Source organism: Daphnia pulex, chromosome 8 (assembly GCF_021134715.1).
Source record: "Daphnia pulex isolate KAP4 chromosome 8, ASM2113471v1".
NCBI lineage: Eukaryota > Metazoa > Arthropoda > Branchiopoda > Diplostraca > Daphniidae > Daphnia > Daphnia pulex.
Genome location: NC_060024.1, coordinates 10,725,620 through 10,739,455, shown reverse-complemented (window position 1 = coordinate 10,739,455; position 13,836 = coordinate 10,725,620). Strand labels below are relative to the sequence as shown.

The 13,836-nt window shown below is 43.1% G+C and overlaps 1 protein-coding gene across 2 annotated transcripts; it reads left to right on the top strand.

Moving 5' to 3' along the window:
* Window positions 1–1,163: 1,163 nt before the first annotated feature.
* On the top strand, window positions 1,164–13,186 carry LOC124200253 (neural cell adhesion molecule 1-like). 2 transcript variants are annotated; one of them, XM_046596429.1, is made up of 9 exons: window positions 1,164–1,402; window positions 1,809–2,010; window positions 9,132–9,312; window positions 9,426–9,562; window positions 9,632–9,766; window positions 10,408–10,551; window positions 10,638–10,951; window positions 11,149–11,317; window positions 11,519–13,186. In XM_046596429.1, the coding sequence occupies exons 2-9, from the start codon at window positions 1,974–1,976 to the stop codon at window positions 11,758–11,760; spliced, it is 1,359 nt and encodes a 452-aa protein (XP_046452385.1). In that variant the 5' UTR covers window positions 1,164–1,402; window positions 1,809–1,973; the 3' UTR covers window positions 11,761–13,186. The 2 variants fall into 2 exon arrangements, with proteins under 2 accessions (XP_046452385.1, XP_046452386.1); XM_046596430.1 differs by having other exon boundaries at window positions 1,181–1,409.
* The last annotated feature ends 650 nt before the right edge of the window (window positions 13,187–13,836 follow it).

Here is a 13,836-nt window from a genome sequence, read left to right as displayed (position 1 = left end):
ATATTTGCCTCTTGTGTCAGACTGTGATCATCTCGGATGCTGTGCTGTACTATATGATGAGCTTGGGCGCTAACTCAATACGGGGGAGGAGTCTTGTATCTCTAGACGAGGGCCGTTAACGAGCTACTTCATTTTTCCTCATCATTTTTATTCTTTCGTTCGCCGCCGAAATGGAGTTGTACACGACCAGGATGGAAGGATAAGGAGGCAGCAACTTCTAGACTCTGAAAATGGAGATATATATTTATGTAAGAGGGACTGCCGCCGCAGGGTAGAATGGTATAGATGTGTGTGGAATATCCTAACGAGCTGCTGCTCTCCCCGGCTACATAATAATCAACCTTGATGATGACTCTATATTTCACTCTTTTAAAACATTCCTTCCACTCGATTTCCTAGACATCGACGACAGGCCATCATCTCAATCATTTATTATATAACTGTGCATGTGAGTTACATTTTTATATCCAAACCATTTTTGGAAATGAAAAAGAATCTCAACCACTTTGACTAATTCAATCGCACAAAACGGAGTGATCCTTGCGATCCTAAAGATCCCTCCAACATTTTCTCACCGTCTGTCATAAAAGTTTCAAGTGGCGAGGCTCACTATAGAATTCGAAAATTTAAAAAAAGAAGCGGGAATTTTGAAAAATAATACAAATCCCCCCATACACGAAAGAAGGTCGACATGTAGAAGAAGATGAAAGCGGTTTCCTCCGTCGTCGTCGTCGTCGTTCGACAAGAGTTTCGCTCCTTCTAAAGGCTGCTGGCCTTGCCTTGCCATTCGCCCGCTGTTGGCGCGATCAATACTGTGTGAAAGTCACCATGGTTTCACCAGTGCCGCAACCGTTAGACGCTCCCGCTACTACTGCTGGCGGTGGTAGTATAAAAGTAGTCGTTCCATAAATCTTATGCGCCCCCCTTTTTTTCTCCTGCTGCTGCTGTGTGTGTTCCCGCAAGTTTCCAGTTTCCTGACTTGATTCGGACAATCAAGGGACGACCCAGGTCGACTCGGGACCCCACTCCCGCCCGTCCAGGATCTATAATCTACAAGTCCAGTAGCATAGCATAGCAGATCTATCGAATGGTAAATAGGCGGTAGAGTTGTTGATTAAAATGGCCGCTTGGTGGCGCTGGTATCGCCACCTCGTGACGACCAGAGTCACTCGGCTGTCGGCTCAGTCGCGTCCAGGATCTGATCCACGCCGAACGTTCCCCGTTTTCCTTTGATTTTTCCGTTCAACTCGATGCCAATTTGGGAAATATAAAAAAAAAACAAATTCCACTAGTGTGATTTCAGTGTGTTTTTTATAACGTCCAGTGTGCAAATGTGTTGCTGAAAAGAAGAAAAACAGACGACGTCCATTTTATCGTGTGGTGGTTGTTTTCCATCCCCGAGGTGATTGGTGTGTTTGGGGTTTAATTGCATTCTGCTTTGTTATTCAAAACTCGTCGTTGTTGGCTTTTAATCAGAGTCGATCGGGAGAATCTGGTTGCACAAAGTGTCACATCTCTCTAGTTCCATTTGTATGTGTGTAGTATAGCCGTTGGGGCTCTCTCTCTGCTGGCAATCTAATTCTTCCACCCCAGCAAACTTGGATTGAGGGGGGTTCTTGTTCACTTACACATTGTGTGTGTGTGCACACACACTATAGATAGATATATACGGATGTAATTACATTACCGGTCTCCCTTTGTGTTTTCCCCGTGTCCATTTAAAATGAACGAGACGACACACTCGTCGAAATCACATTCAATCTGTGTGTAAAAAGTTACAATCCTATTTTCTCTTGTCTCTCTCTTAGGTAACAAGTCCCAATCCTCCTACTTGGACAAGGATTGAAGATTCACGTCGAACCAACCCAAAAAATAAGAAAACCGCACTCGATTTAATAGCGAATTGGGTTTAAATCCTCTCTCGACGTCGAGTAACATCTTAATACCCAGGAACAATCCCATCCAGTTTCAACATGTTTCCAATCGGCTGCACCTGGATCCTCCTGGCAGGTGAGCACTGCATTTACCATTGGCTTATTCCCATCTGTCAAATAACCCAGTCCCAGTCTCTTTGATGCTCCGTTAATTGCCGACGATTCGTCGTCGAATTTTTTTCAAAAAGAGAAAAAAGGGACAAACGAAATTTTGCATGGAAATTGGATTTGACTTTTCTTGACCCCGTTGGGGGAGTCGCAGTCGTTTGATTTGTTGACAAAATCCACAGAGAGTCTTCAAAGGGGAGATGGTGAATTTGTTTTAGGGGGTAAAAGAAGAGATCGATGGGGGTCGTCCAAAATGACGGAGGGCCAGAGAATATAACTGGGCCAAAGCTCAAAAAAAGCTTTTCTCTTTCTCTCTGTGTGCATTGTAATAAAGCGTCGAGTCGAAAGAGAACTAACTCAATAAGAGTTGCACAGAAATGGTCAACTGGCAACATCCTCTTCCTATATAGTTACACAAAAGGCGTCGCTCGTTTGTGTCGCCCGAGAGTGTCGGCTATTACAAGATTTCAAACGCGGCCATCCAACTTCTCCTTCTTCCCCCCATCTCTTCCTTCGTCTAAGATCGATGACAATGTCCAACGGTTCACGTGACCTTATCCATTTTCGATTCGACATTCAAGTCGAATAGTTTATTTTTTAAAAAAAGAGCTTTTTTATGTTATTTGATTGAGCCTTTAATGATATCGGAGACACAAGAAAACACAAATTGAAAAGTTAAATGTCACACGAGAGCTTTTCAATCAACATTTTTCCTTTCAATGTAATCAAGGGCCTTTAATGCCAGCCTTTTTTTGATTCTTTTTAACCATGTAGTAGCTACCGATCGATAATTTCATCTTTCCACACCGTTCTAGACGAGCGCACAGAAAATATATATCTATCTAAAAGAGTGAGCCTCTCTAGACAACACAAAAAAAAGAACTTTTGCCTTTTGGCTGTTGGGCTGCTGCTATATGCGTCGTTGTATTCTTTTATGCATGAAAACGATCGATGCGTCTCTCTCTCTTATAACAAGTTGTTCCTTTTTTTCTCTATACCAACTCTGGTGGGGTGGTGGTGGGGCTCTCTATGACTCAGCTTCTACCGCCCTTTTGATATATCCTGGGAAAAAAGGGGGGTTAGCTGTGTATACTATAATAACAATCCAACCAACAACAGGAGGAGGAAAAATCAGACTATAAACACACGTGATTGTCGTCCTGTCATATAAGAAAAACACACCGGAACTTTTTTTTCTTTTTATTCTTTTTATTAGTTAGTGGTGGGGGGGGGGGGGACTTTTCAACCCCGACGTTGGTTGCGGTTGTATTTTTATATTAGGCTCGCCATATCTTTTCAGTCGAAAAGAATAAACAAGAACTAAGAAAAAAGAAAAAAAACCCTTTTTTCTTTTCTTTTCGGGTGCTGCGCGGGATCGATCGCCATACTTTTTCGCGGGACTTACGGGAATATACTAGAACCTCGTCACTGGGCGCCCAGGAGCAGCAGAAAAAAGAATGATGCTTTTATATGTATCCGTCATAAATGATGAGACAAGCTCGACCCCCTTTCCCAACGGACTAGCAAGCGAATCGATGATGAGGAAACCAGACAGAGTCTCTATTATTATTACATAAGAAAGAGAAGATCCTAGGAAAAAGCTAGTTTCTCAGCTGGTGTGTTGCACTGTTGAATTCCCCGGTGCACAGTTTTCCAGGGCCGCCCTGTGATGGCCTTCGGCCGCGGCCTACAGAGAGAAATAGGAAATAATCGACTGCAGACACGCGTGCGACCGCAACTTCTTTTCTTCTTCGGCTTTTTATTATGACTAGGCATTTTCAAATGAAGTTTGTTCTACTACAGTTCAGGTTTCACACATGTCTCAACGAGGGGAAGAAGAATCTCATAACTTTTTTTCATTTGGTAACGACGGGAAACGAGAGAAAGTTTAGCCGCAGACATTTTTTCTTGGTCTCGTGATATATGTTGTCGTCTCTTAGGCTCTCGCTACAGTGTCTGATTACCGGGCAGGCTGGGGGGACGTGCTCTCAGCGCTTTAAATTCGATCCGTAGGTCTATTACAGTTCATATAATGAATTACCATTTCAAATTTGTGCGCACGGCTTATTATTAGGAGACATCGTTTGGGATGAGGAAAAAGGACTTTCGTGATTGACTGGCATCTAAAAAATGGTTCAAACCTCGTCGAAAATTTCAAGAGTCGTAAAGGAAAAGAAAAAAAAAACCCTACGGTACAAATGCGGTCGTGAAATGTTGATGGGCCAACATCACGAAATCCATTTGAAAATGGGATAGAAAGAAGAAAAAACCCCGCGGCGCCGCATATCGATTCTCTTCTTATTATTATTTTCGGGTTGACGTTTGCGTATTTCCAAAGTACTTCCGAAACGGGCAGCACTCGAATAGCGGGAGGGTTGCCCTGCTTAACTGCCAGCAGTTTTGAGTCGTCGAGTCATTGAGCGTGAAATCAAGTGGCATATATATAGAAAAGAAGGAGAGTGAACCCACCGCGGCGTCCGCATTTATATGGTTAAAAGGAATATTAGATCTACTACTAGGAGAACTTTTGGCATCCGCTTATTTCCCTTTCCTAGTGCTATAGTATTACCCCGGCGTTATTTTCCCACTTGAGTCGAAAGGAAGTTGGAGGAGAAAATGGTTGCCATTGTGTCCATCAAGGCCAGCAGCGAAAGCCGAAAATAGACGTGACTTTTAGACGTGGTGGATGTAATAAAGGACCGTACAATTCTTCTCTGTAATCAAATAATCGCCCGACTATACTTTTGATCCGCTTTTGTCTTTCTTTGACTTTTCTCTCTTGAGCGCGCCAGGTTCAAACAAATGTAATTTGATATTATTATTATTATTATCAACGTCCTAATAATCACAGCAGTCGACTCTTAAGGTCGCCGGAACTGGCGGAGTTGCTGCGGAAGGAAGTTAAGAAAAAGTCCCCCCTTTCTCGCTCTTATATATGATTTAATGACGGGTCAATGACCAATCAAACATATTGTTATTTACGTCCCGCGCTAGAGTTGTGCTGCTGTCTGGATGCATTCATGGATGGATGATGGATCGAGTCGACTAGCTACTCGGTTGACTATATTGAAAATCAAGTCGGGCATTCGCCAGCAACAAACGAGTATATCCCCAATTGTCTCTCCATCCATTCGAATTTGACGTCCATTTCACATGCGTGTGTCCCCCCCCTCCCCCCACACTTTGGGGTTGAACCGCCACCCAGTCAACCAAAGGAAAGGAGGGGGGGTCCAGCATGTGTAGAGAACGCGTGTCGTTTATTGTTGTCGCTGTCGGAAAACGGCCGTTGTGTATTGTTGCCTACATTTTGGGAGCGATACATACATACATAGTGTACGTACGTACTGTATAGAATAAGGTTTTTTGAAATCAGGAAGCGTGTGCCGCGCTGGTCGACCATTATTTAGTGCACACAATATACAACGCAGACACAGCCGGAGGGAGACATTGCGGGTGCTCCTGACGACAGTGACGTGTAACACGCGGCGGCCCAGTGATGAGCCGCAACCGGGCGTATCTCTCGACTATTATTTTTGCAGGGTGTGCTGCTGTTGGCTGTTCCTTTTTTGAAGAGCTATACACGTGAGAGAGTCATTATATTTGATTGGAATAAATGTATATATTTTCAAACGGCGGTTGCCATGGCGACCATCTGTCGCAATCGCTGCGCTTTGCCGCGCAATCGTCAATCTCCCCTCGCGCATGGGAGGCCAATTCTGCTCCCAGCAAATCCGTAACTAATTGCGAAAAAAAAGAGGAGAAATCGATATTGGCCAGCACAGCAGATGATGATCATTTAATAGCCTCACCCCCACACTCTCTTGGTAACAGCAGGGGAGGTATTAACACGAGCCCCTTTTTTTTTCTTTTGATCCATTAGTTAACGTCCCCCCTCCACAAAAAAAATATCTATTCCAAAGTGAAAATCAAATCAGGTCTTGATGATTTGTTACATAGTATCTACTATTTATTTTGTATTCAATTACGTAACGTCTTTACGGTCGGCTGACTATCCGGTGCGGCTGTGATGAATGGCTGGGCGTCAGAAACATTTTCCCTTGTCCAGCTGAAACCGAGGCAGAAGGAAAAATAATAAAATCAAAACTTGCTGGGATATATTTTGTCGGTCGCACTTTGTTTTCGATTGTGGCAGACACACACATTCACTGGCTCGTGGATCAAATCTCCGACACTGGGCAATAAATAATCATCGTTGATAGCGCGCGAGTGAAAAGTGAAGAGCGTGACGAACGCAGTATAGAAGGCGAATCTCAAAATAAAGTTAGAGAGTGTGAAAGAGCAAAGTTTGGGCCGTCGAAACTATAGTATATAATAATATCAGACAATATCTATACAGGAAGAATAGAGAGTGACGCCTGGCGTCGGAAGCTGGCTGCTATAGGGATGGAAAAAGATCAATAACCTTACACACCAAACCGAGAGACTATATAGGCTGGGCCTCTATGCTCCTGTACGTACCTCGGCCTCCCTTTTTCGCCACCAGCTATTCACCCTCCCCCCAAAATGAGATTGGCCCTAGACTTTGTAAGAGTCCAAGTACACGTGATCCACCCTCTCAGCGGTGTATGTTTCCCCGAAATATGGTTGAAATGAGCCCGTGTAAAGTACATTATAATCAACTACTTGAAGAACTTTTGAGAGCCCAGTCAAATCCTTACTGCAAGTTAATTGGATTGGGCTTTTTAGACACATTTCCCAGGTTGATGTAAGGCCTTCAAAAAATAAGGTCCCCGTGTGCGTTGTTCGACATTGTGTATACCCTATTGTGTGTGTCCGACTTGTGGAGGCTGATTGGTTAACGTCCGGTTGACACAGAAAATCTAAGGCCAGCCATATAGCACACAGCCAAGGCCCACACACGTATTATTATTATTATATGTGCCATGGGGCGTTTGAACTCTTTCACCCGCTAATAATCAGACACGACGACCTTTCTATATAACTCAACCAGTTCAAAGGTCAAGTCTTCACATGCTGGCAGTGTGTCGTAGTAGTATCCATTATTTTGCCTCAAGGGCTGTTTCAAATGTCAAACGGAGGCGCGGGAGTATTAATAAAGATTTCACGGCAGCTGCCGTGATGTGCTGCTCCGCCCATCGCGCCTATACTATACTAGATATTCCTCCGGGCATCCGGAGATAACGACTTTGCCGGGATGTTGTTGCTGTTCTGTTGTGTTCGGTTCCCAAAAAACCTGGTGGGGAATTTAATATGCAAGTCTAAATGTCAAACCACTGACGTGTAGAACCAACAAATACCAGTGCACACAGCAGCAGCAGCTCCTGGGGATCAAACATGACGGGACACCGTTGGTCGTTTTCAAATCACGCGGGATTATTGGCGTCGAAACCCCCCCCCCTCAATCTCGATTGTTTTGTAGAACTGAATTTATGCCGTTGTTGTTGTTGTTGTTGTTTTGTGGGGGGGAAGGGGTTGATGGAAAAAGAGTTGGCGAGTTTCTCTCCGGTCAACAAACACGTTCCCGGCCGTCGTCGTCGACGTCGTGGCGGTGGTTCCAACATAATACACGCTCGAGTTGGTACTCGTCAAGGCGTTTAGCTCTTCTCTTCCAGCCGCCGCCGTAGTAGTCGCCCGATGTTGTGCGGATTGGCTGGCTGGATGCCAAGGACGACGAGTTGGTTGGCGTGTGCCGCTGCTCACTTGAACGGCCCCGATCTTCTCAGCTGCTGCCTTGTTAGATGGCTCTCTCCTTTTTCCCTTATAGATTCAGTCTGAGAAGAAGAAGAAGAAGAGCGTCTCTAGGAGTCGTTCCAGCAGTCGCCTTTTCGCCTCTTTTGCGCCGCCCCAGCCGATAATCGGAACCGGATCCTGGCTCCATTCCGTTCGATTGCCACCGGAAGAAGAAATAACCTTTTTTTCTTTATTTTCTTTTTCCTTTTTCTTGATATAATATCAGTCTGGCGACTCTCCGGGTCGCATCGAGATAAACAACACAACCCATCTGCTGAAATAGAGAGCCAACCAATAAGGAAGCCGAGCTATATAGCGGAATTCCGCCGCCGTCGTCGTTCCTTTTCTAATCGATTGATTTATTTGTCGTCTAACACACGGAATTGAATTAAGATGTAGACTCACATCTATCCGACCGAGCTGCCAATGTTTTTATTGATTCCGTCCGCTGTTTAATGCGTGAAAACAAACAGACACTCTGGAGTGAGTCGACGTGCGATATCGCACAGACCGGAAAAGAAGGAAAAAAAACTTTTTTATTATTTTCCCAGCAGCGCTCGTCTATACATTTTTCACTACTCCTTTTTCTTGTTTGAGTTTTCCATTATTTACCCGGCCATACCCGGCCCCCCTCCTCCTTTTCCCATGATGGATGGATGGCGTGTTATAAAGGAGAAATGTTCTAACTAGACACACACACACAGAGCTCGAATAAAATAGAAACTGTTTTAGATATAGTCTGAGCTGCTGCTGCTGCTGTCATGCGGAACGTGTTTTTTCTTCCAAAGTTATCCGGGCAGACATCAGCAATCGATTCTACCCCCCTCCATTCATATATCTATAATGTAACAGAAGGTCTATAGATATATATACGCAGATCTTTTTTGTTTCTTTCCCGTCGTGGTTTCATTTGTTTTAGTTTTTTTCCCGACTCTTCTCCCACTCACGACAAAATCGATGGGAAAATCTGTTTTTTTTTTGTTTCGGCAGACCGCATGTATAGCCGACCATCTTGTTTCTAATCATATCTTCCAGTCCATCTTTGATATGGTTTCCCGGAGATATTCGTCGGGATAGATATACTAGTACTATATTTGATGAGTGCGCACAAAAATCGATGGGATGTAATAATCAAAAGTCATCCCCCTCCCCCTGCTGTGGTATATCTCTATACTTTCATAACTTTGAGACATTGGCCGCCTTACTACATAGATTGGATATTTTTCTCTTGATCTTGAGAAAAAGAAGTTGATGATTGGTGATGGATCATCAATCTCCAATGATGTTGCCAATGTGTTTCCTAATGAGATCCTCCACCATCTTTTTTATTTTATTTTTGTTTTTCCTTCTTCTTCTTTCTATGTGTATTGAAAAAAGGATTGGGAGTGACGTTGGGTGAGCAGTCCGGAGGGGGTGCCAGCATCTGGCTGGCGCCCAGCAACCCGACGGTGGCCGTCTTCGCCAATCAGAGTTACTTCGTCTCGTGCAAAGCACCGGGAGCCGAAAAAATCGTCTGGACCAAAGTGGGCGACGGAGACATCACGCCCACATCCGGAAAGTAAGATAATAAAAAAACAAAAACAAACTCAATCCACTCTCGACCGCGCTAAAGCAACGACCCAAAATCAACTTTAATTGTAATGCACTTAAAATTCGAATTAAATTTGAAAGGATTCACGTGGAGGAGAAAGAGGACGGATTGGACCTGGTCTTCGAAACCATCCGGAAGAAGAATCAAGGCGATTATTCGTGCAAGGCGTCCGTCAGAGGACAGGAAGTTGAGAAGAAATTCACGCTCTCCGTCTTTAGTAAATCATTTCAATTACACATCAACCCGGGAAATTCAAATTACATTTGTCCTTTTATTTCTTCCACAGAGCCGCTGAGTTTCGGAGAAACGGCCAGCGTTCAATACGCCACCGAGGGAATGGATTTCACGATCCGCTGCGACGTCGGCGGCGATCCCGTCGTCACGACGACCTGGAAAGTTCGTGGACGATCCCTCCGACCATGTAAATCTCACCAAATCATCATCTCCCCTTTCCACATAGAATTGTTTTTGTGTACAGCTGTGCAGCTGCAGCTGAGTATATAGCATCGATTCCCCGTCTGTTTGTTGTAATGTCCGTCAGCAAACAAGTTGGGGTTTTTCTCTCCCCCCACCACCCCGAAGCATCCGGAGGAGAACCAGCAAACGTTGTTAGAGAGAGGTCTTGGTTCCGGTGTGTTTTCCGGTCTTATAACGTCGGTCCCGCAGACCCCCCATTTGGACAAGTCTGTTATGAGGAGATAGAGACTTTCATTTGTTTGATAGAAGAAGAAGAAGAAGAAAGTCTCTCTTCTTTATTTTTCTGGGGTGGCTGGCGCTAGCTGCTGTTTTTGTTGTGGAGGATATCGACAGGGATGGGCCGTTGTCACGCAGGGGATCCCGAATAACCCAAAAACACAAACAATCAATTTCCTAGATGACCCTCCCCGCCGGAAGAGAAAAACGAAAGCAAAAGAAAATCGTGATCTATAAATAGAGATAGAGAGCCTAGTAAATCACCAATATATACCGTCTGTGATGGAGGCGTGATTTTCTCGTTAATAGTCGATTCAACATTTAATTCTTCTATTTTCTCATTTTCTTTTCTATTTTTCTTATCCACAGCGCCGCGCCACAAGGTAATCGATAACAATCTCAACATCAAGGAAGTGACGCTGGATGACGGCGGACTCTACGTCTGCAGAGCTACGCAGTCCAATCCGATGATTGCCGACTTCAGGGAGATGAACATCACTTTGAAAATTCAACGTGAGTCTCTTTTTCAGCTCCCGCGTTATTGATTTTTCTTCCTTCTTTCATTCAATTTTATTTTTCTTTCGTGTCGTGTCGTGCAGACGAACCACGTTGGTTCAAGGATCACACCAAAGAAGCTTATGGTTTTATTGGCGGCACTGTCAACATGACGTGCTCGGCCGTGGCCGAGCCCGGCGCCGATTTCATTTGGATCAAGGACAACAAGACGCTGCATCCCAGCGACGACGTCCAGATCTTCAATTCGGATCATCACAGCTCGCTCCAACTTTACATTTACGACGAGTCCGTCTTTGGCGACTACGAGTGCCGGGCCACCAACATGCTGGGCACCATGGCCCGCGTCATCGTCCTGGAACAGGCCACCAAACCCTCAGCTCCTACTTTCAAAATCAAAGTCAGTTTCTCTCTCTACTCCGCTGCGGATCGCAGTTCAGGAATAATAATAAATAATAGTTTGACTTCCGGGAACTCTATAGAGCGGAAGGATCCAACCTAGTGTATCTGACTAATGCAATCAATATTGTGGCGTTCGTGACATCGTGACTAATGATAGCCCCTCATCCTTGATATACTTGTTTGTCATTCCGCTAGATTACACACCCGGATAGTTTCGTTTTGGAGATTGAAGAATCGGACGTGGTCTCGGATCGAGGTCAGGACGCTGGCGTCCGGAATCCAATGGACGTGACCGGCTACGTGGTGCAGTTCAAACAAGCGTCCCAGGAGTGGAGCCGGGCACAAGAAAAAGAATTCGAAAGAAGTAAGAAAAAGGCAAACTTGGAAACTGATATTATTATTCATCGTTGCACTTCCTCTCATCCGCTCAAGTCAATCCGCATAGCATTTACCATTCGTTTCTACTACATCAGCTGGGAAAAAGTTTCAGATTCTAATGCCTAAATCCGTCTGTGTGTGTTTTGTTTTTTCTTGTTTTTGTCGTTAACTTGATGACATAAAACAGTGCCCAGCCAGCCGTACAGAGTCGCCGGAATGCAGCAGGATACGACTTACGAAGTGAGGGTTGCAGCACGCACTGCGGCCGGCACCGGAGACTACGCCGACGTCCAGGTCGAGAAAACCAAGAAACTCGTAGCCGCGGCCGTGCCCGTTCTCAACTCAGCTCCGGCCCAGCAGCAGCTACTCTGTCACTCGCTCCTCACTCTATTGATCGCCGCACTGGCGTCCGCCAACATCTACATCTAAATACGAGTTACCATTTTTTTATTTTATTTTATTTTATTTCTTATTCTAGAAATATTTCAAAAGATAAAAGGGAAAATTCTCCTTCGCAACCGTTGCCCAGCCCCCCAGCTATACATACAAAAGCCGTTCTTATCAATTCGAATTTACTTTCTTTCTTTTTTCCAAGTAAAACAAAATAACGGAGGGAATTAAGTTTAAACTCTTTTTTTTCTATCATGAGGAGTTTTGAGTTTGAGGACTCCATTTTATTCCCCCGACTCATTTTTTTTTACTCGTCACACATCTCTCTCAATCAGTTTGTAAAGAAAATTAAAATAAAAATAATAAAAATAAAAACAAAAAAAATCAAATTAAGGGAGGCCAGCGCTGATATAAGTTTTTTCAAACAAAATAAAAAGCCGAATTTTTAAAAATTTTAATTTTGATTCATATATTTCTTTCATTGGGGCCTGATAAGATTTTTTTTTAAAGATGATAGTAATCTTTTTGTACATATTTTTTCTTTTCCTCTTATATAATAACCCTCGGTTCCAGAAATATTGTGCGCTAATTAGAATAATATTGAGTGGCCGTTCTCTCATCCTCCCCCTTATACCAGTTCCTCCAACTTTATATCTCTATGGCTTTACGTGTGTGTTTAGCATTTCCTTCGAGAAGCCCCCCAGGTAGACACCTATAAACTAAGTATATCGAATGGCAAGGATTTAGCAGCTCCTACTCTCTACCTTTGCCCCAATCGTCCCTCCTCAGCTCAGTCCTTAATATTACATGGCTTTTGACGCGTTTGATGACATAATCTTTGGTTTTTGTATTTTAAAAAGTCAAAGTTTACTGGTGTGTTGGGGGGGGGGGAATATACAGCGGGGGATGTACAATGTTCAAATTACTTTTGATCCCTCGACTCTGTTCGCTTTCCTTTTTTATTCTACGATGAAAATTGATCCCGTTTCGTAGATTTTGAATGATAATTTGAATTCAAAAACTGGACGGCAAGAAACGATATGATTACCTTCGAGTATTGGTTTCCTTCATTTTTCTTTTTCAAGTGAAAAAGAACCGACGTCGATGTGCATAATGCATACAATTTGCATACGGTATTGAAAAAAACAAACAGATACTCATTTGGTATAAATTTAGATTTTTCTTTCTTTTTTTTGAGAAAGAGAGATTGCGGAATTTTGCATTATCCTTACGTAACCTTGGGTTTTTTTAAATTTATGTACATGTCAAAAAATTTCTTTTTTTATGTTTCCTTATATTTCCCACACTTCCGGCTGTACACCACATTTTGATAAAAATAACTTTGGGTTCTCATCATTTAATTATTATGATATGCGTGTAGTTTTTATTTTTTCATTTTTTTTATTTTAATATCATTAGCTGTGTAATATTTCCGTGATGCCAAACATACAACTGTCATCTAGAATGAGATTTTTATTCGTTGATTGAAAAAAAAAAAATTCTTTCTAAACAGTTAACCGCGTTTAGCCAAAGTTTCTTCCAGATTGGGACCCGCGCAATTGGAATGTCGTAATATTGGGTGACGTGTCATCAGATCCTCAATCCATCATGGCGAACTTCCTGTACTTCCTTCGATACCGGTAACTTTTTGGACCTTGGATCGGACGATTCGTTTGACGCCATTTCGTCGCACCTGAACCGAAAAGAATTTCACAAGTTAAAAATCTGAAGAAAGCCAAGTTATGATATCTAAATATAAACAATAACTATTTCAACACTGTATTCAAAAAGTGAATTGCACTTCAAAATAAATATGAACAGTCTGGTGAGTCAATTTACGTTGGTTAAGCCGTTAAAAGCGGCGCACATTCTGATGCGCGATAGGAGAGGAAAACAAAACATGGTTTATATTTCCCAATATTTAGTCGAAACAATTTCTAAATAATGGAAACGGTGTATCGAATTCTTTCATCAAAAAATAAATCTACAAACCAATAATACGCAATCAACATCTTCAACATTAAACTTCCAAAATTTTAGAAAAAATTTCAATTTTTAGAAAAATGAAATTTTCCCGCACAGCCTTCGTAATACCTGCCATCTGGTGACAGAATA

What these genes read in the sequence shown, in the direction of transcription:
- LOC124200253 (XM_046596429.1), top strand. Translation starts at nt 1,974, where the DNA reads ATGTTTCCAATCGGCTGCACCTGGATCCTCCTGGCAG. An exon ending in CACCTGGATCCTCCTGGCAG is followed by an intron (nt 2,011 to 9,131) that starts GTGAGCACTGCA and finishes TATTGAAAAAAG; the next exon opens with GATTGGGAGTGACGTTGGGT. An exon ending in ATTCACGCTCTCCGTCTTTA is followed by an intron (nt 9,563 to 9,631) that starts GTAAATCATTTC and finishes TTTCTTCCACAG; the next exon opens with AGCCGCTGAGTTTCGGAGAA.